This window comes from Rhinolophus sinicus, linkage group LG16 (assembly GCF_036562045.2).
Source record: "Rhinolophus sinicus isolate RSC01 linkage group LG16, ASM3656204v1, whole genome shotgun sequence".
NCBI classification, from domain to species: domain Eukaryota; kingdom Metazoa; phylum Chordata; class Mammalia; order Chiroptera; family Rhinolophidae; genus Rhinolophus; species Rhinolophus sinicus.
The window spans coordinates 26,960,994-26,983,122 of record NC_133765.1 but is presented as its reverse complement, the minus strand read 5'-3'; the positions used below and the strand labels follow the sequence as shown (position 1 = coordinate 26,983,122).

The following is a 22,129-nucleotide window of genomic DNA, read 5'->3' as shown; positions in this document are numbered from 1 at the left end:
GCCCCCTAGGACAGTTGTCACAACCCTTCGCAGTCCAGACTTCTTCTTTAACTCCTTGTTTTCTGGACAAAGCTGTGTGCCAGATCTGAGCAGCAGTCTGTCTTCTGCTTACACTCCAAATGATCTGCCTGTTTCCAGAGTTCCCCAACGACAACCACCTCTGAAGCAGCGTCCGGAAGTAAATGGAATGGTGAAGAGATGTGGAGGAGAGAGGAGACGATGCCACAATCAGGGGGTCTGGCTGCTCCCAGGAAGTACAAGAGTATTCTCAGAGCTTCAGGTGCATTGAGATGAGGTTGGAGATGGAAAAAGTAAAATGTGCACTGCTAGAAAATTATTTAACACCTCCAAGAGCTCAAGAGAACTTAAACCTTCCCTGTTATTAATGGAATCTACTTGCTTAATACTTTAAAATTGAACTGATGGAAAGAAAAGTTACATTGAATGCTTCAGCCTATCCCATGTGTATGTCCATCAACACAGCCGCAAATCCAATCTAATTTCAATTACCCAATGCCTTTTTTAAGAAAAAAAAAAAATGTTTTTTTTTAATGGAAATTGCCTGTTTTAAGGATCTAAAAGAGAAGTTTTCCATCCCCAAAGAAGAAAACTCAGATAAAGACTGAGGAAATATATAATGAGAGATGTGCACACGATAATAATATGGGAGCATTGTAGTTAATGACACATACTTTGGAATCTGACTGAGTGAGTTCAAATCCCAGCTCCACCACTTACCAGCTCTGTGCTGTTGGGAAAGTCACTTAACCTCTCTGAGCCTCAGTTTCAATATAGAAATAACTTCTTCTAGGGACTGTTGGAAGGTTTAAGTGAAAAAGTCTATATAAAGTGTTTAGCATAGTTCTTAGCATACAGTAAACACTCCATAAAGATTACCTGCTACTACTATTATTGCTCATGTGAGATACATGTGTATATGGCAGATCAATCCTGCAATTATTGAAGTCTAGTAACATACAGCAGAATCTACACAAAAATCTTTTTTCCTGCACAAAACACAGACATGCTCATGTGAATGTTTGTTACTCATACTGTACCATTTAATTCCTAATAGAAGTTGAATTTCCTTTCCAATATATACTAATCTATTATCAGGAGACTGGAATAGAATTTCATTTCTGAGTGAGGAGTATGATTAATATAGGGGTAGAAGCCACCTTCTGTGAAATAATTATGATTTAGAAATTCCATATTATAAAATAAGATTCCTCTTCAAAATTCCATCATGCTCAAAGCTATAGCCCATGTGGTCAAGATTAGAAAAAGGGTCACATAATCTTCAATAAAAGGAAAGAGAAGTCAACATGAAATACACCGGCTGGTAACAGCTTAGATATTCACAGGACAGATTAAAAGCTAAGGATGTAAACTTCCAGGCAGGTAGTCAGTTGAGTACAACAGGAAACTCAAAAAAGAAGGGCTCCTAAGGGCCACATCTGGGCTGGGAAGAGAGCCACAACTTCAAGCCAAAGAGAAGTGGGGGAACTGGAAATTCTGAACCCACCAGAAAGTGACGAGGATACTCACCCTTGGATAGGGCCCTTGTGGGGGAAAGAAATAAGGCAGCTATTAAAATTGTAATCCCAGGTAGGGTATCTACCTTCACAGTATCCTGCATGGTGTGGGAACTATAAGGCAAGAAATTAACATCAATATTGGTCCAGAATCACTGAGCTCTCAGGGTACTGGCAGACACAAGCAGAAAACTTATAGGGGTATTTTCACAAGCCAGAACACATAGGACTATCTCTCTCTGTCTCTCTCTCTCTCTGTCTCTCTCTCTCTCTCTCTCTCTCTCTCTCACACACACACACACACACACACTCCCTACTAGAAATGAATTCACACAAAAAAAGTAAAAACCAACAACTACACAGAACAAGGAAAAAGAGACCACCCAAACTACCATGAAGGAGCATCAGCAGATACAAGAAATGGGAAACTTAGCCCTTCAAAAACTGCAGATAAAAAAAAAAAACCTGCAGATAAAAGAATAACCTACACTGGACCATAAAATAAATTTTAATTTATTATCAAGGTAAATGAATAGAAATTCTAATTTAAAAAAAAAAAGATACTCTAAAAAAGGACTAAGCACATTTGAAAGGACCCAAATAGAACTTTTAAAAATGGAAAGTATTGTTATTTAATTTAAAGTTAAAAATTTGCTGGATGTGTTAAATAAAAGATTAGGCTTCTCAAAGTGTAATCTGTAGACTGGCAGCATTAGCATCACCCTGTGTTGGTTAGAAGTGCAGAATCTCAGGCTCTGCCCCCATGGCCAGGGAGTCAAACCCATATTCTAACAAGATCTTCAGGTGATTCGTGAGCACATTACAATTGGAAATGTGTGCATATCGAATGCAACACATAAAGAGACAGAAGACATGAGAGGTCAAGAGACGAAGAATGAGAAGGTTCAACACACATCTAATTGGAGCACCAGAAAGAGAGAGTAGAGAACTAGCTCAAAATCTGGATGCCACATTTTAAAAGGATTATGCAAATCCTGGTCAAGTCAAAAGACCATCAAGTATTTGACCACATCTATCTTGAGGGGCTAATGCACCTCTTTCTTATACTTTATATAAAATATTCCTTTTTTGATACTCAGAAATTGTAGTATTTTCTGCTTTAAAAAAAGTATTAATAGGTCATTGAAATCATTGGATTTGCATCAATGTTGATGGAGGTACACACTGCACCTGACAACATAGCATAGCCAGGAACATAGTAGGTGCACAATAAATATATACTGAACAGATATATTAGAAAATAGTTCTTGCAAAGACAGCACCGAGCATAATACAAGCCACAAAGAAGTTACTTGATGTTTGAGTTAAATGAAGTGGCTTTAAAAGTGGAAATTGTTCTGTCTGAAAAATATGTTAATGAGTGCCTATATTAATATTTTCTGATACAGTATTATGAAATCATCAAACCCCCGCCACATACCCACCACACCCACTAATGCCAAATAAGAAGCCATATATTAGGACCTATTTTTCATTGGCAAAAACCACTAAGAAGAATAGAAAAAAATCTTTCCATGTATATTTTAAAATAAATCAGCCTCACTTAAGGTCACATCAGGGCACACTCTCCTTAGTGGCAGGGGCTATACAATTAAGTCCCAGAGGTTTTTCTTTCCCCTCCCCCAGTTATAAGATAGATGGCAAAACAAGGCTTTCAAAAACAAAGAGCTATTTTAAGAGCTGTAGTTACTCTCTCTCCTATAAATTCTCTTTTCAAATCCTGACATTCATGGGAAGCTTTAGGGGAAAAAATTTTATTGGCTTCAAAAATATTCAAAAAATGAAAAAACAAGGAAAGGAGAACCAAATGGATTTGTCCTTTTGGCCCTACGTTTTCTAACATGCTTAATTGAGCTCCATTTACCCAATTCCTACCTTTAATTTTTCAGCATGCCGGACAAACAACATTAAAAACATAAAAAGATTTTCTAATTTTGGTGTAGTAGTTATTGTCTGCTTTCCCCACTGGAACACAAGCTCCATGAGGGGAAAGACTGTTGTGTTCACCATTAGACAGCGAACACGGAGAGTAGTTCCTGGCTGTCCTTATTTAATGTTTAATATCTGGTTTACTAAAGGAATGAATGAATAATGTGGGATAATTTCTTAGACCTAATGGGTTATTTCAGGCAATATGCCAACGTTAGGAAACTCAGAGTAAGAATACCCAATTTAGTCACGAAAAATTGACACGTTAAAAAAATAAATAAAAATAAACCTGAGCCTAGAAATAGCTCATAAAATTACTATGATTTTTAATCATCACTATGGGTTACATTGGTGCTGAGTTGTGTGTAACAGAAGTAGAAGATGAATAACAGCCAACATAGTGTCATAAAGGACAAAGGCACATAAATAAATATTGTGTAATGAGCTAATGGATCAGGACTGTACCTGGAACAGAGTGGGCATTCAATAATATTAAATCAAAACCATTTTCAAGTTCCTCCTATCTACCATGATGTCCCGCACCTTAAAAAAAAAAAAAAAAAAAAAAAAAGACTTAACTCATTAATTAGAGGCTATGTCCAAATCTAAAAGGAAGGCTACCAAAAGATTAGCTATCTTCCAGTTCCTTAAAAATCCGCGGTATCAATGTAATCGCACTTATCTATGGTAAGAACACAGACATGCACAATAAGAGGTTATTTACGTTATTTAGAGGTCAGGATGTAGGTGTGAAAAGTAAAGAATACACAAATGGAGTAATAAGGATACTGAGTTTTGTGTGTGTTCCTGCAGGAAAGAGTCATGGGGGTGATTGAGTCTCAAGTGTTAGTTAAAACGGATCTTCCCTGGGCTGGAGTGCAGAAGAGTGCTACTTTAGAAAAGCCACAGAACACCAGCCCAAGAGGCTGTGGGTAATGAAGCTGGGAAGTAAGTGAAAGTGAAATCTTGGCTGAACCTTGAAAGGGCGGAACCCTGGATTGGATTGACAGAAGGGAGAGAGAGTGAGTTTGAGAGTGCTGGGTTGGTGTCAGTGCCCGAGAATGATACGATTGTTTCAGTAGGGATGGTTGGAACAGTTCGATGCTAGAAACCTCTAAAGGACAAGTCTACCACAGCAGTCAACATGACAAATTCTATACTAAGGAAGTGACAACAGAAACAGAGAGGATGTGGATTAACAGGAAAAAGGCTATAGAAAGAAGTGGCAAAATGTGACAAGTGATGCAATAGCAGACATTTTAGGAATATCAGCGACCAGCTCTTAGGATGGGAAAGACTCCTAGAGAAAAGGTGACGACAGAAAGAAGAGCAAGATATCCAATATCAAAGGTCTCATCAGAAGGAACCAAGAGAGTAAGTTAGGGGATAGGCAAACAGAGTTAGTTACTAAATACACATAAATAATTTAGCCCATGATAACAGATTATATTCCTGAGAGCCTCAGACAAGTCCCCTACTCTCTCCCCTCCAGGTAGGAAGTGACCAGATATAACTCATCCAAATAACACATTGTATAAGAAATTCAAAAAGAAGACAAATCAGATCCAGTTTCCAATAGAGTTAAGTCAATTAAAAGTTATCCCATCTCTTTGTTTCCTAAGAGAGTCATAAACAAGATTAGGGTAATGTTGATTTGGCTGGTGATCAATTTTTACAATGGTGTTTTCAAAGCAAATGAATAAGAAGTCACTAAAATATGCTTCCATCAATCCATCTCAAGGATGCTAGGGTCTGGCTGCCAGCAGTTAAGCACGTTTCCTCTCTGGTAGCAAATAAGAGATCTCGATAGAGTTGTGTGTTCTATGTGAAGCTCGCCATTCTCAACAGCCATGTTCCTACCGTGTTTCCCTGAAAATAAGACCTAGCAAGACTATCAGCTCTAATGCATCTTTCGAGCAAAAATTAATATAAGACCTGGTATTATATTATATTATATTATATTATATTATATTATATTATATTATATTATATTATATTATAGACCCAGTCTTATATTGTAGTAAAATAAGACAGGGTTTTATATTAATTTTTGCTCCAAAAGACACATTAGAGCTGATGGTCCGGCTAGGTCTTATTTTCGAGGAAACACGGTACCAGGCTGCTTAAAATCAAGTTCTTTGTTAACAACTTATGTTTTCCCACAGCATTATACTTTAAGAGATGCTTTCTCTCAATTTTGCATGGCACTTTAACCAGACTTCAAACATTCTTAGCTTTACTTTGCTTTTCTGCTCCCTTTCAGTCTAGGTACTCAGCGACCTGTGAAACATCTAAAAACACTCAAAGGACAGAATCTTTGCAAACTGCAACTAGGCATGATGGCATTTTCTCTGCAAAGTTGGGTTTGGATATATCCCATTTTTGGTCCAGGTGAAGGTCCCTGGAACCTATTTAAACAATAGCAAAGGAGCTGGTTCGTCGGCTTCCATCCCATAGATCGGCTTGCTCCAGCCCCAACAACTCTGCCTTCCAGCACCTTCCACCTTGAGATTACCTACCCCCACAAACACATCAAACTAGATTCATTCTCTGAATGAATCTTTCCTCCAACATTTTTTAAAAACTTTTATTTATTTATTTTTTATGAAAACATTCACATGTACGAAAGTATTAATAGCAAGGTAGAATAAAAGAATTCCCACAGGCCCATCACCCAGGATCCACAACTAGCAACTGCCATTCTCATTTCATCTCACCCCCATCCCTATCTCGTTTACATGCTTGTTGGTTATTAAAAGCAAGCCCCAGACAGCATATCACTTCACCTATAATTACCGCAGGAGATGTCTCTCACACAGGGTTCCTCAACCGTGGCACCACTGACATTTGGAATTGGCGAGTGCTTTGTTCTAGAAGGCTGTCATGTGTATTGTAGGGTGTTTAGCAGGATCCCTGACCTCTACCCACTAGATGCCACAGCACTTCACGTCGTAACAACCAAAAATACCCACAGACATTGCCAAATGTCCCCAGGAGGGCAAAATCACCACACCACGCCCCCTCTCCCGGTGAGAACCCCCTCTTCCACAGGACTTTAAAAAAAACAAAAAATGATCACAATACTGTCATCACACCCAACAAAATGAACAGTAACTCCTTAAAATTACCTAATACCGTTTTTGTGTTCGATTTTCTCCAGTTCTCCCAAAACTCGCTCTTTACAGTTGGTTTGTTTGAATCAGGATCCAACCAACGTTCACACGTTGATTTGGCTGGTACGCCGCCTAATCTATAACACTGACCTCTTTCCTTTTGAAATGCCATTTATCGGTTCAAGACACTGGATCCCATGTCCCTGTAGAATTTCCCACATTCTGGACTTGGGTGATTGTGTCTTTGTGTGATTGTGTCCTTGGGTGATTGACATCATGTACCATGTGTCTCTGTCCCCCATGTTTCCACAAACTGGCAGTTAAATCCAGGGCCTTCTGTATATTCATATTCATATATTTCACAGGATGTGTCATCTTCTTACTATGGCCTGGTATTAGAGGGCACACAATGTCTGCTTGTCTCCCTTCTTGTGATGTTAAGAATGAGCCATGGGATCTGATGATATCAGCCTGACGCCTCCATCATAAAGATCCCTCCAAGCCTTCACTTCATGGTTTCAGCAGCCATTGATGATCACTCTTTAGAGCTATAATTTCATTAAGGGCTGCAAAATGGTGGTTTTCTAACTGCAGCATTCCTTATAAATTTATCAGCACACAAACAATTTGGTCACCCACATAGTTCAAATAGGAAGGCGGGATAAATGCTCGGTTCTAGCCCTCTATTTAGCAATATTCAAAGTAATGAGTTGGGGGGGCACCCCCAGAGCTGGACATTCGTCAGGCTGTTTTATGGGAAGACAGGGTTACTGTGCCTTGAAAGCCGGAACCAGTCTGAGCACTTCCTGTCTTCTTGCCTCTGTCCAGCCATGGCAGGCACTGAGTCACGTGCTGCTCATGTCCTCACTTCCATTAGGCCCACTGTGGCAAGGCCCCTCCCCCAATCCCGTCTATGAGGGAAGGTCCACCCTTCTTCTCTCTTCGGTAGGGTAGGTGAATTTAACAGACCCCTGCATCAAAGGTTATTGAGCACTTGCCTTGCCAAGAATAAAGTGGATATTTGGGTCCCTACCTGGCTATCAGTTCTTTGTGTTTATCCTTTGTTAGTCAGAATTTTGAAGGACAGGAAGGGGGGTGGGTCTTAGACCCCAATGTGCCAATGCTGTAGTTGAATGCTATCCTTTCCTTGCGATCACCAGAGATCAACAGAATTGGCCACATTTATTTTTCTGAAGCGAGACACTGAAAATCATTTCCAAGCCCTCAGTCATGAACCACCTGGACCTCCTATTCTTTGTCCTAGGTTTTAATCTCTTCTGACTCCTGCCAACCACTCTCTTTAGTTCTATCCAAACTTCATTCTCAGAAAATGAGTGTAAATGCAATCACCACACTTCACAGAACTGACTAGAAAGTTGGCTGCTGAATACAGTCCCAGATGTTTAATATAATTTTGAATCTTTGGCCAAATCATTTCCGTGTTCGCTTGGTCATGGAAGGTTTCCTGGCAAGTGACAATTTAAGGGTTGAGGACTCCAATTTATAGGCTTTCTCTACAAACCTATTTCCTGTTTCCCATCTTCTCCCAGGAAAGGCCTTAATTTACCTCATTTAGAATTGATTCTCCAAACTGGAATTGAGCACTGCACTGAGGGCTGAAACTAAGAGGTACTATAAGAAGAATCACAAGGAAATCCCCAGGGGACATATTGGAGGGACGTGATCCATCATGTCACAAGGGATCGCATGTCACAAGGAACCCAATGATGAAATTTCCCAGGGCTCAGTAACCAGAAAATCGAGTCTTTTCTGAGCAAACCGTTCCGGAATTTTTTCTCATGGAACTGAGCCTCTTGGAACTGGTCACGTTCTCCTTTTCGCTTTGGCCACTAGGAGACTGAAAGTCCCAAATCTGTCCTCCTCTAGCAACTTGACAATGAACTTGTTTGTTTTTACCTTTAACCCTGACTTTATTTCCTTACCCTGATACTCCCTTCACCCAGATTTGTACATTTATTTCTTTTTAATCCCTTTAATATTTTAATCATTGCTAAAAATAAGCTGCTTCGATTTATCTTGGATTAAGTAAATTATTACATATGTGTAACATCGCTGAAGGTAGCTTCTAAATTCAGACTAGAGGGAGGAAATCCTATAATCCTAATTCATAAGCATTTAGCTTTTTTCAGTCTGTTCTCCCCTATCAATGACTTACTCTCTAAAAACCCAAACAGCCCCCAAGAGACACAAAAGTGTTTTGACCTGTATATCCCACAACACCCTAAGAGCTAGCAGATGGTGCCCACATGCTCCTGGTCCAGGAAGCTGCGTTTCTGCCATCACTACTGTAACATTCCCCCTCTTTCTTCCCTCCTCATGCTAATTCCCCAAAACAGCCCCAGCTCCTTTTCCTTACTTCCTCCTGCCCCTGAAGTGATTGGATGGGTGTCTAATAGGAAGACATATTTAAGGGCCAACCAAGACTAACAGAGAGGTACATCTACCACCCTCCTCGAACTAGCTTATAAAACAGCCAGGGCCGGCCCGGTGGCTCAGGCGGTTAGAGCTCCATGCTCCTAACTCCAAAGGCTGCCAGTTCGATTCCCACATGGGCCAGTGGGCTCTCAACCACAAGGTTGCCAGTTCAACTTCTCGAGTCCCGCAAGGGATGGTGGGCTCTGCCCCCTGCAACTAAGGTTGAACACGGCACCTTGAGCTGAGCTGCCTCCCGGATGGCTCAGTTGGTTGGAGCACGGGCTCTCAACCACAAGGTTGCCAGTTCAATTCCTCAACTCCCGCAAGGGATGGTGGGCAGCGCCCCCTGCAACTAAAATTGAACACGGCACCTTGAGCTGAGCTGCCGCTGAGCTCCTGGATGGCTCAGTTGGTTGGAGCGTGTCCTCTCAACCACAAGGTTGCCGGTTCGACTCCCGCAAGGGATGGTGGGCTGTGTCCCCTGCAACTGGCAACAGCAACTGGACCTGGAGCTGAGCTGCGCCCTCCACAACTAAGACTGAAAGAACAACAATTTGAAGCTGAACAGCACCCTCCACAACTGAGATTGAAAGGACAACAACTTGACTTGGAAAAAAGGCCTGGAAGTACACACTGTCCCCCAATAAAAAAAGTCCTGTTTCCCCTTCCCCAATAAAATCTTAAAAAAAAAAGAGAGAAAAACCCTAACGCAAAAAAAAACAAAAACAAAACACAGCCAGATGCCTGCTCAAATGACAGAAACCCCAAACAAGCAGGCCTTGAAAAGGCCCAAAACAACACACACACACACACACACACACACACTGCACAAGCCACTGAGATAATGCTATTTGAAAAGCAGAACACTAGAATAAGTAACTGAAATATTCATATTAAAACCAGAAGGGGTTTTCATTTGAGAAGAGCACACTCACTGTTCATTAGAAATCAAAGTTGGAGTGACAAATTCAAAGGATGAACATGGCAGCGTTTTACAAAAACCTCTCCCTCATTTACTCAATGATGCAGGAAAATAACCTGACAATAAAAACTCCTGAATTCTTGGGAGGCAGTATAGCAATGCTGTTAAGAGTTCAGGCTGTACCGGTGTTTATAGGTATTAGCGGAGAAGATTATGGAAAGTTAGACAAGAAACTGGCAGCAGTGGTTCACTTTAAGGAGAGGCACTAGACGTGTGCTGGGGAAGGAGACATTTTTCATTGCATAACCTTGTGTCACTTGAATGTTTTACCATGGACGGTACTATTTTTTCAAATAAATAAAAGATCGGAGAACTTGGAGTCAGGGAGACCCGAGTGTGAACTACTGCCAACTACTGGCTCCGCGACTGTCACCACGTGGCTTCATCTCCCCAGGCCTCAGAATCCTCACCTGTATGTGGGACCTAGTAATAGTATCTGTCCCACAGAGGTTTGGGGAGGAGTACGTGGGACAATGATATGCCTAAAGAACTTTAGCGGAACCCTTAGCACATACTAGGTGCTCAATAAATGGCATAGCACGGTAATACCTACATAAAAAGGGTTAATGATGAAAACTTAATTCACCCTTAATTAAAAGTAAATACAGGACAACAGTCAGCTAAGGGGTGGAGAGGCATAAAAATGCCTTTTTACAATCACCTATTTGCCATCAGGAGGTGGAGATTAAGTTTAAACCACCATCTTGAAAGAGAGGGAGGATGTAACCTCCATCTGAGAGAAAGACCTTTAAATTCCTCTAAAGCAGAGCCTCAACTCAGGCGTTTCTAGGCAGTTCTATCCACCAATGGAAGTCCTTAGCCAAAAAGTGCTCCCTCCTTACCCTGAGCTCAGAGGACATGACCAGGAAGACCCCGCCAAGATAAGTAAGAAACGCTAGGGCTGACAGATCTAATTTTCTCCTCCTGCAGTGCTTCGCGAACGCTAATATGCACGGGACTCTTATTCCTGGGACCTTATTAAAAGGCAGCTTGGACTCCGCGTCTGGGGCGGGGCCTGAGTGTCGCATCTCTAACGAGCGCCCAGGTGAGGCCAATGCTCTTTGTCCATGGAGCACACTGCGACCACAATGGCTCCACTGCTTGTGGGCAACAGCAGGCTTGAGGGATTCCGATTACGATACTATTCTCTCTCCTGCTAACAACCCAGTCGATTCTTCTAAATCCGTGGTTCTCAACTGCAGGCGACTGAGTCCCCCAAGGGACACTGGGCAATATCTGGAGACATTGCTTGGTTGTCACAACTGCAGGGGGAGAGGACCATCTCAGTGTTGGCAGGGGACCATCTCAGTGTTCATCAGCAAGGGACCCCCCGAGTCACTCCCAGATTGAAACGAGATGTATTCTCTGCTAACAAAGGCTAAGGACCTGAAAACTCAGAATAACTTTGCAAGAACTGTGCCTTTCTGAGAATGGTGAAAGGAAGACAATTCAAAACAAAAAGCCTAGGTCATAAGTAACAGACAATACAAGCTCTCTGGAGTGTTAGCCATAGATGTTCTAGGAAATAATCCATAATCAACACTCGCACAAGACATTTCTCACTGTCAAAACATGGCGGTCTTGGATGAAATGTGCGAGCGTTCCAGTCCAATGGACATCACTATGCCTTTGGTGGGGAGACAGTTAAAAGATGTGACTTAGAAGACAGCACCAGACAGCAAAACTTTCCCACTGACAGAAGCAGGTGCGTAATGCCAGGAAAGGTAAATAGGCATCACCCCAAAGGCATGAAAGATGAGCTCTGATCGGCTTCCGCTTTCCAGAGCCCAGAAAATCAGCCTGGGCACAACTAGATTACTGCCCAGTACCTGAAACGTCACCAGAGCTGCACATCTCAGGACAGCGAGTACACTTAAGAAGCCCCCTCCTGAAATGTGGAAAGCAGCCTTGAAATCATGATCATAACCAGCAGCTGAAAACCCAACATAACATCTGAGTGTGTAAGGCTGGGAATGAAGTTTCAGGGTAATGGGCGCCCGGGGACCTTTGAGTGTTGGCAGTAACTCATCACAGAGCTTTTGACGTGCTGGGAGAATAAACATTCCTGAACTGGGTCAGATTCCTGGTTCGTGTGGTGTTGCCCGTGTCAACCCCAAGGGGTAGGAGGATCCGGAAGGGTGTGGATGCTCCCTCTGACCTCAGTGTCAAAGCCAAGACAGGTCCAAGTTTCTCTGACTAGCCATTCCCAACGCTGTCATTCACGAATTTGCCCAGACCCTTCTTAAATGACATTCATATATCCTGCCAGGACCACCTCTGGAGATAATGAGTTTTAGAAGATTATTACCTGCTGTGTTAAGCAGGACTGCCTTTCTTTGGTTACAAAAAGGAAAAAGAAGAATTAGGGGTGAAACAGCAGAGAGGTTAACGGTTGCTTTCATCAAGGGACAATCTTGTGTATGGAAAGTGGAATATTCAACAGCTTGGAACCACAAGGCATTTAAGTAGCAACCATGAACTTGGGATACTTAATGACTTCAAGTGTTTTGGTTGATGAAAGTCACTCAACATGTATTTATGAAAAAAAATAAAAAAGACTGGATGAAGGCATAATTTCTGTTATAAAGATAACTATGGCCTTCATAAGATGGGCCTCATGATGGACACACAGCAGGGGCCGCATTGTACACTGACATGTATCCATGGGCAGAACAGTGGTTATACTTGGAAACCCAAGAAGCCTAAAACCTATAAACAGCCCGAAAGGAAACGACTAGAACAAAATCTGAGAATTCTGACACAATACTAAAAAGTCAAGGTTTACCAAAACACAAAATAAAGTTACTCAGGTAATTAATCTCCATTCACCGACTTACTTGAGTGAAGATATGTTGTTAGATATAATCAGCAAGTACATGTATAAAAAATTAACTGCTTATTCAAGAAGATTACAGAGATAAAAAGGCAAGGTGGGAAAAGATTAAGTGTTTGAACAGCAACTAAAAGAAACTGCATCAAATCTTTCTAAAAGCAAAAATGGAAGACTGCACTGAAAATATATTCTAATTAAAAGCTCTGAACCTTGGAGATTTGGGGGTTGAGGCCTCAAGATTAGGAAAATAAAACAATGTGACTAACCAGAAGAAAAAGAAAATTTGCAAGACAGTTTTATGGAAATGCAGCCTACTTAAATGTATTTTGGCAGGTTAGAGAAACCATCAAAACGGCTTTCAACTAGAGGATACTAGATTTTTTAACCCAACTCACACATTTCAAATGAAGGTGCAAAAGGTTATAATTACAACATCATTCCAACTAGAAGCCTGGTTTTGACATCTAGAAATGGATTCCATGTTCCCACCTCCCCTCATCACCAAAAATAAAACACACACACTCAAACAGGCCAGCGGCTTTCCTACTGGCTCTAATCTATGCTAATCATTGAGTCAGGTCACTAGAGCACATTCAATCAACAACACATCCAAGAATGAAAAAAGGTTAAAAACAAAAATTAGCAATTCGTAAAAAAAACAAGCATTTTAGTTTTGTGGACAATTAGTCAGGTTTTTGTTTTCAATGGATGTAGTTTGCACTAATTGACTACAAAGTGATACATGAATGAATCCACTGTGCATATACATTATAGATTTTACATGCTTGTGAGCAAAGACAAAAAATTTAGAGGGAAACAAATGTACACAGCGAGGCATTTATGGTTTTAGTACAGGCTTGGCCATTATTAGCAAAGCAACTGGGCGCTTTGCCTAACCTCTGTGTCCCTTCCCTAATCTGTGAATGAAATACCTAGGTCCACTTTTCCTCTGAGAAACTCGGTCAAACCAAGTGACAACCTTTCAACTCCTACTGTCTAACGTACTGAGGGATAATATTCTAAAGGCCATATAAACGCAGAGTTTGATAAATGACCCAGTTCTATGCAAACAATTTTAAAGTAGAATTATTACTCAAAGACAGCTACACTACATCATTAGCGTTTTCTATTCCTGTCGATGAGTAAAGCTCTTATTACACCATTTATGCCAGCTTCTGTGGGCCAGAATAACTGCAGACGTTTCTTAATCCCAACACCTGAACTGAAGGAACGGGGTTCTACTTACAGTTACGAATGTCATTCCAGTCGATTTTTGAGAAGAACGGATGGCAGCAAAGGCCTTCAAACTTCAGTCTCTCTTTCTGGCCACACAACAAACTTTGAATCAGATCCAGTAATTCGCTGCTAACTTTGGGGTCATCTGGAAACTTCAAAAACCGCTATTCCAAAAAATAAAATAATGATTTCCTTAGCAAATTCAGCTTCACGTGTCCCAAAGTGAAGAAAGTATTTCTCATATGTGCAAGTTTTTTTTTTTCCTGTTTTTTTTTTTTTTTTAAAGAAAGAAGTTTCGTGCCCTCAAATTTGGACCAAAGGCATATTCCCAAAATAAATGGCCTGTTCACATCAATAGGCCTGGATCCTTTGCAAGGGTTCAATACTTCTCATGGCCTGACCCCTGCTCCCCTCTTCGTCTCATCTAGCTATACTCCCCATCTTGCTCTTTGCTGTCGAACAATGATGAGCTATTTAAAGCTCCCTGAACGAATCACGCTATTCTGTCTGCCTAGAACACCCTCGCCAACTCCAGCCCTTCTCCCCTGCCCACCTCTTCCACCCTGCCACTCCCTCCTGCGTGCTCCCTCTGCACTCTGCTTTCGCACATACACAACGTATTTTGATTTCTGTATGATGGTGGAGGAAGAAGGCAGAGAGCCTTCTCCTTCTCGCTCATCACTGTAAACCTGGCACCTAACAGTATCTCACTCATTGCTAATGAGTGAATTGCAATAAAGGAAATACATTAGCCCTAAGAAGCATCGAAGGGGAAACTTTAACTCAAAAGGAGACTCAAGAATAATATGCATGTATTAAGCAAATACAGTAGGTATTATACATATAAAAACATATATTAAGCATTCCAGAAAGATGAAATGGGGTGACATACAAAATCCTGTGAAATAAGTTCTCTTTTTCATTTTGGTGGACACTAAAACACATGTATTTATCATATCCTTAAGAAATGGACTTAATACAGTGGAAAATCTGTTATTAGAAAAAAGTTTTAAATTCTACTTTATACATGTATTACTGTATTTCTAATTCATGTCCTCAATCTTATTCCATAGCTGTTAGTACTAAGAAGCGGCATATAGCATAATATTAAGGGCATGAACTTCAAAACCAGACTGCCTGTGTTATTTTGGGCAAGTTACTTAACTACTCTGCGCTTTGGTTTCCTTGTCTATAAAATGAAAATAATAATATCTACCTCACAAGGCTGTTGGAGAATTTGCTGAATTAATAAACTATATTTCATCGATTCAAAGACTCCCATTTATTCACATTTAACAGCCCTGATGTCAAAATACATTTCATAATCAATCAAAGATCATAGATTTGTAGGCAGCAGTTTTTCTTTTTTAATGGCACATAAAATAATGGTGTAGGCTTACAATTAATTAGTGGCAGATGAAAGTCAATAAAATACAATTAACAAAGTGTTTAGAGCAGCGGTTGGCACAAAATCAGTGCTATGTGAGTCCTATCTACGACGGTTATTAACCAATACTGCAGGCTTATACTACAAACGTTCATTGGCACAACCTTTAAATGACATTTCTCAATATGACTTTGAAATCTACAAATGGCTGTTTACCTGGAAATTCATGATGTTATTAAAGGTTCTGGCTGAGGTTCCCTCAGTGAATGGGGACCTTCCATAAACCATCTCATAAGCAATAACTCCCACAGACCACCAGTCACAGTCTAGGCTGTAGACGCCTTTGCCATCCCCATTCATCACCGTCAGCACTTCTGGGGCCATGTAATCTGGGGTTCCAATCGGGAGTTTGGCATTCACCTGGAAACCCATAAATAAAATCAACACAGAAAACTTTCAATTATCCTCAAACAGACTGCCAACAGCCACATTGCAGATACGAGCTGATTTGCCACTGATTACTATTCTCCCAGACACTTAAACCTTCTGTCAAGTGGCACACTGTCAGGAAATGCAAATGTTTACTAATTAAAAAAAAAAAAAAAGCTCATAATATAATCCAAAGGCAAAGAAAGGAGAACGAGTTGTTGATATATACCTTTTGGTTACACAAATTAGAGTGGGGTGTATATTGGGAATGGAAGATCTCTCTTCTGCTTCACGTTCCTGATAGAACTCTTACTTATGAAAATAGCAAAATGGTAATAAGGCCTAAAGATGAGTCTGGAAGCTCAATCTACACATTACTGAAAAACTGGCAGCTAGCTGGCAACACACAATTACAAACATATTATATCTCAAGTTTAAATATTTGGAATCAACATTCTGATGCTGACCCATCCACAAGGCAAGATATGATAAATAACTTTCGCCAGAGGTCAAATGTTAATGAGTTCATTTTCCTCACCCCCAAATCCTGTTCCTTGGTTCCCCCCCACCCTACCCTACCCCACTGTTCAGAAACTAGCGCCCTCCAATGCAATGGCACCCAAGCACCTGACCTGGGCAAAGGAAGATTACAACAACGTAGGAGGTCTTTTTATAAAGCTAAATATATTCCATTTAAAGAACTGTCCTTTTTGTGACACTTTGTCCTTCTGGCTTTTTTTGTGTGTGTTTCAATGTCCTTGTTTCTTGAAATGATGCTCATGATGGAAGTAGGTTTTCTGTCCCTCACCCCCATCCCTTCTTAGGCAACCTGTAAACTGGCAACCCTTTTGGTCTTCAAAATTGTGTTAAAAGTTTTATTGAGCCATGAAATTTGAGGTCTAAGGCTCACCTCTCTAACCTTCTTCTCCATAAAACAGAGAAGGCCTGCTGATAGTCATATACTGTGTCGACCAGTTGTCCAATAACCCTACATCTAAAAAGGCTTCTCTCAAATTGGCAGTTCCATGAGGCCAAAGGACTTTCTCCCCATTAAAGTGAGCTGAGAGATTTTATAGGTAAGGCAACACGTCTTTAATGCTGGGATTTATATCAAGAAAGTAAATATCCTTTGCTTTGATTTGACTGGGAATGGAGGGAAAGGGAATGTGTAGAGAGGGCACTAGAAGTCTCCTTTCCCCAGGGATGAAGAACCAAGCTCTCCCAGCCTGTAACTTGAACCCTATTCTTCTCCTGCCCCTCAAAGACCCATTATTATAGGAAATGAACTCATTCTCCCTACTCCCTCTTTTTACTGCCTCCCTCCGGCCCAACATTGGTTTTTCCAAACCCTAAACCCAGAAAGCAGTGTGATACTGTTATTCTTGACACCAGTCATCCATTGCTTTAGGCAATAGGATTTCCATGGCAAGTACCCATTTGGGAAAGCCAGATGATCACACCACCCAAGAAACCCCCAGGCCTGTGGTGATGGACAAAAGTGAAGAGAAAGGAGAAAATATTTGGTCTAAGACAGGGCACCTTACTTAAGCTTGAGGAACTGAACGTAGCTTAAGTCAAGAGGAAGCCTTGACGCTGGAAAGCCTGAGCCAAGACTTCCGTCTTTCAATGTGTGTGTAAATGTTAATGAGCTCTGCACGAAATGAGGATTAAACTACAGGGTTTTGGTAAAATCAGTATTTCGGTAATACTGACAATGAGAAATATCTTTTAAATATCAAAACATGAGAAGAAAAACTGTAATATCTTGATCAAACTTGGTATTGCTAATGCCACTGTATCACTGATGAACTGCTTGCCCTTTATGCCTAATTACCTTGCAGAACCATTAAATAATACACAATCCTCAAATATGCATCATTTGCTCTTATTGGGTTTTATTTTATCATCACACCAGGTGGTTGGGAATATTCAGTTATCGTTGTTTGTGACTCACAGGACGCGGTCACTTTCACAACCAAAGAGTTGAAAGGAACTTGATTTTGCCATGTTTATCAGCATGACACAGCAAAGGGTATAAAGTGTCGATGCCTCGTTTCCAAACTCATGATTAGACGTATTGAAGAGTCAGCTAACTTCCCAACTAATTCTTTCTCCATAATAGACATGTGATTATATACACTTGTCTCATCATTTTATAAATTTTAAGGAAAAATACCCCCTAGAGCTTGCTTTTTGTACATCTCCTACTGTAGTAATTAACTAAAACTTTTAATGACAATTAACGGTGACTAAGTTTCCATTAGCTACTGACCTCCAAGCACATTAAACCTGTTTAACATGCAATCTCCCACATTCCGATAAGGGTTTTGCAAGGTGCTTTCACTCTCCTGGAGGGCAATTCACAGCCAGCTAATCTGGGTGAGATATGAAAAGTGAAATCATGTACAGCATGCCTGCAGGACACCGTCTGACACAGCCCCAGTGTTACTAAACTTGGGTTCACTTTACTGTATCGACAAGTAAGAAACTACACCAGTTCAGGAGCAGACAATAAGAAAATGGCTAGGAGACAGAAGAGTCAGTCACATTTGGAGAGAGAGAGGATTGAAAAAAGGAAAGGATTAATCTACCAGATTCTTTTACAAGGAGAAAGCAGATGAGAAGTAAGAAAAACACTGTCTTCCTCCTCCCAATTCCCTTTCCATAAAAGGCTTAAATATAAAACTCTTTCAATCTAATTTTCCCCATCTAGCTGCCCAGGGCATAAACACACACCTGCAGAAGCAGGGGGGGCGGAAATTGGCTATGCTGTTCCTCTTGTGAAAAAGAAATAAAATCTTTTCACTCCTATATAAATCTCAGAAAGGGCTATCTCCTATGGGTTTCCAACTGCTAAATGGGGCTGATTATCACTTAACATGTTATAATGCTCTTTATTTATAATCTCCTTACAATTGTTTTTCAGGAGAGCTGAATGAGACAGGTTGGAAATGTTAGCTGTTTGCCATTCTTTGAGATTCTAATAAGGTGAAGTGGGTGATCTAAGTCACACAGCAGGTCAATGTCACATCTCAGCTCAGTACCCAAATCTCCAGGCAGTACAGGCCACCTGTGTTTACTGACAAAAAGATTCCAAAGCAATAGTCTGATTAAGCAGCTTGAAATAAAGACAATGGAAGATGGAAAACTCAAGAGACCTAAGATTCACAAATGTCCAAAATACATAGATAATATTTGGGAGTGGTAGGGAAAAGGATTAATTGTTTTGGGGTAACATACAGCAATGTGGATTCTATTTTATATAGTATATTTTGAGTACAAAAAAAAAAAATCAGAACCTACTTTAGGCCGGTAAAACATTGGATGTAAAGGAAACGCATTTTTAACCCACCACCACTGATCAAAAATACCAAAAAAAAGATATTAATTCTACATCCATACTTGATCTAGCTTGCAGATTCTTGGTCTTCTGTAAGAAAAGGGCCTTTGCACTTAAAATAATGCCAAAAATTCCTTCTCTGCTGGACACGTTCTGGCCCTAAAAACAGAACGTTCTAGAGAAATGATTCTCTCTCCAAAGGAGAGGAGGTACAATATTCTCGAGTACATAGGACTGAGTGTCGTATCTCATTGACCAAAATAATCAGGGGTGAAGCGTGTTGAGCTGCAAATAAAACTGAGTGTTCTGGGAGGCACCCTGCCTGAAGTGAAGGTCGCTACAATTAGAAGACCTGAAAAGGGCAACCTGAAGCACTGAAAAAGAGAAATCTGAAATGAACGGGAGTCCTGTCTCTCCGCCAAGGGCTGTGAAGAGCGTGACTCCGAATGCAGAGATGGGGCCTTACTCTTAATTCCCATTTATGCTCCAAGCAGGGCCTTTGGATCTTAATCTAGCCTTCCAAGGTTTTCTTATTGCAATCGCATAGTGCGAGCTCTACTTAACTAGCTTCCGGATGCTTCTCAATCTATTGCAATCATTCTCAACCAGGGGTGCTTCTACCCCCCCCCCCAGGACATTTGGCAATGTCTGGAGACATTTTCGGTTGTCACAACTGGAGGGGGAAGGTGCTATTGACATCTAGTGGATAGAGATCAGGGATGCAGCTAAACACCCTATAATACACAGGACAGCCAGCCCCACAACAAAGAATTAGCCAGACCAAAATGTCAGTGGTGCTATGGGCCTATGCTTCACTTATTATCAGGCTGTATACCCATGCTTCAATTTGTTTCTAGATGCATGAGTTTTGTTTTTTTAAGATTTTCTTGGTGAAGGGGAACAGGACTTTATTGGGGAACAGTGTGTACTTCCAGGCCTTTTTTCCAAGTCAAGTTGTTGTCCTTTCAATCTTAGTTGTGGAGGGTGCCGTTCAGCTTCAAGTTGTTGTCCTTTCAGTCTTAGTTGTGGAGGGCGCAGCTCAGCTCCAGGTCCAGTTGCCGTTGCTAGTTGCAGGGGGTACAGCCCACCATCCCTTTAGGGAGTCGAACCTGCAACCTTGTGGTTGAAAGGACGCGCTCCAACCAACAGAGCCATCCGTAAGGCAGCTCAGCTCAGCTCAAGGTGCCGTTTTCAATCTTAGTTGCAGGGGGCGGAGCCCACCATCCCTTGCAGGACTCGAGGAATTGAACTGGCAACCTTGTGGTTGAGAGCCCACTGGCCCAAGTGGGAATCAAACCAGCAGCCTTCGAAGTTAGGAGCATGGAGCTCTAACCGCCTGAGCCACCGGGCTGGCCCCCTGCATGAGTTTTTTTAAGGTCACTAATGCAATGTATAAGTTTTTTAATCTTAGGTGATAAAACTTTGGCTTTAACTTTTTTTCTGTGCTTTATTCCAGTAAATTCAATATCTAAGTTTTCATGCCTATTTCCAAACTGTACATAATTTTTACAACATAAAATGCTTTCATTCTATGATTTAATTCTTAACTTAATGATCAAGTGGAATCGATTACAAAAACATCATCTGAAATAATACTCACCTTTCCTCTAAGGAATTTGAAAAAAAAGGCAATTTTGCATTTTGCCCTTACATAAAGGACTTAACTCTCACAGCTGGGGAATTTCAAAGAGAAGTTTCTCTAACCTCTTAATTTGTTCCTTTTTACTAGAATCAGTATTTTTAGAGAAAGAACAAAAGGCCAAGTTCATAAAGTCACCAAGTGGTAAAGTTGTGAAATTAGTCTTAAAACCTAAGTTGATTTCCTCTTATATCTACCTTTTTTTTTTTTTTTTTGCGTAATTGACTTCAAAATTCACATTTTAGTATGTATCAACTATATTAGAAGATTTTTTTAATCTAATTTTTCTTTTTTAACTTTGTCATCTTTTTTCTAAAGTATTCTCATTTTTTTATCTTAATAGCTACCCTCTTGCCTTCCTACTTAGCACATGGAATATATTTTAATTTTTACTAAAATTCCAAGGACTTAGAATTGACCTTTTGAGCACTTGGTTCTTAACGCTTAAGGGTATTTGGTTCAAATGCTCTGGTGATTAATTTAAACTTTGCTGCACAGAAAACAGAGGATTTGAAATAAAGAGGGCTACATTTCATAAAAATATTTTAAGGTAAAAAAAACTAGTATTGGGACCGGCCCGGTGGCTCAGGCAGTTAGAGCTCCATGCTCCTAACTCCAAAGGCTGCCGGTTCGATTCCCAAATGGGCCAGTGGGCTCTCAACCACAAGGTTGCCAGTTCAATTCCTCGAGTCCCGCAAGGGATGGTGGGCTACGCCCCCTGCAACTAAGATTGAACATGGCACCTCAAGCTGAGCTTCCGGATGGCTCAGTTGGTTGGAGCACGTCCTCTCAACCACAAGGTTGCAGGTTCGACTCCCACAAGGGATGGTGGGCTGCGCCCCCTGCGACTAGAAAATGGCAACTGGACCTGGAGCTGAGCTGCGCCCTCCACAACTAAGACTGAAAGGACAACAACTTGAAGCTGAATGGCACCCTCTACAACTAAGATTGAAAGGACAACAACTGGACTTGGAAGAAAGGCCTGGAAATACACAGTTACCCAATAAAGTCCTGTTCCCCTTCCCCAATAAAATCTTAAAAGAAAAAAAACTAGTATTAACAGAAAACAGTTTATAACAGGCAAGAAAAATGAATGGAAAAACAAAATAAGCCATTTTCCTTTCTTTTTAACCAAACTTTAAGAATTTTCCTAAAAATGTCTTGTAGGGTATGAACAGTTATTATGTTATATATAAAAGAATGCCAAGGTCAAGTAAGTCTGGGAAATAGCTCTGTGTCCCCATACCCC

The 22,129-nt window shown here is 40.8% G+C and overlaps 1 protein-coding gene across 11 annotated transcripts in view; it reads right to left on the bottom strand.

Annotated features, from left to right (window-relative positions):
- The window catches only part of CIT (citron rho-interacting serine/threonine kinase), a 211,848-nt gene that overhangs the window by 96,545 nt on the left and 93,174 nt on the right, over positions 1–22,129 (bottom strand). For all 11 annotated transcript variants that reach the window (XM_074321913.1, XM_074321905.1, XM_074321908.1 and 8 more), the window contains exons 8-9: positions 15,689–15,892; positions 14,096–14,249 (exon numbers count right to left, since the gene is read on the bottom strand). In XM_074321913.1, coding sequence (XP_074178014.1) covers positions 14,096–14,249; positions 15,689–15,892 — 358 coding nt within the window. The remainder of the gene's footprint in view (positions 1–14,095; positions 14,250–15,688; positions 15,893–22,129) is intronic.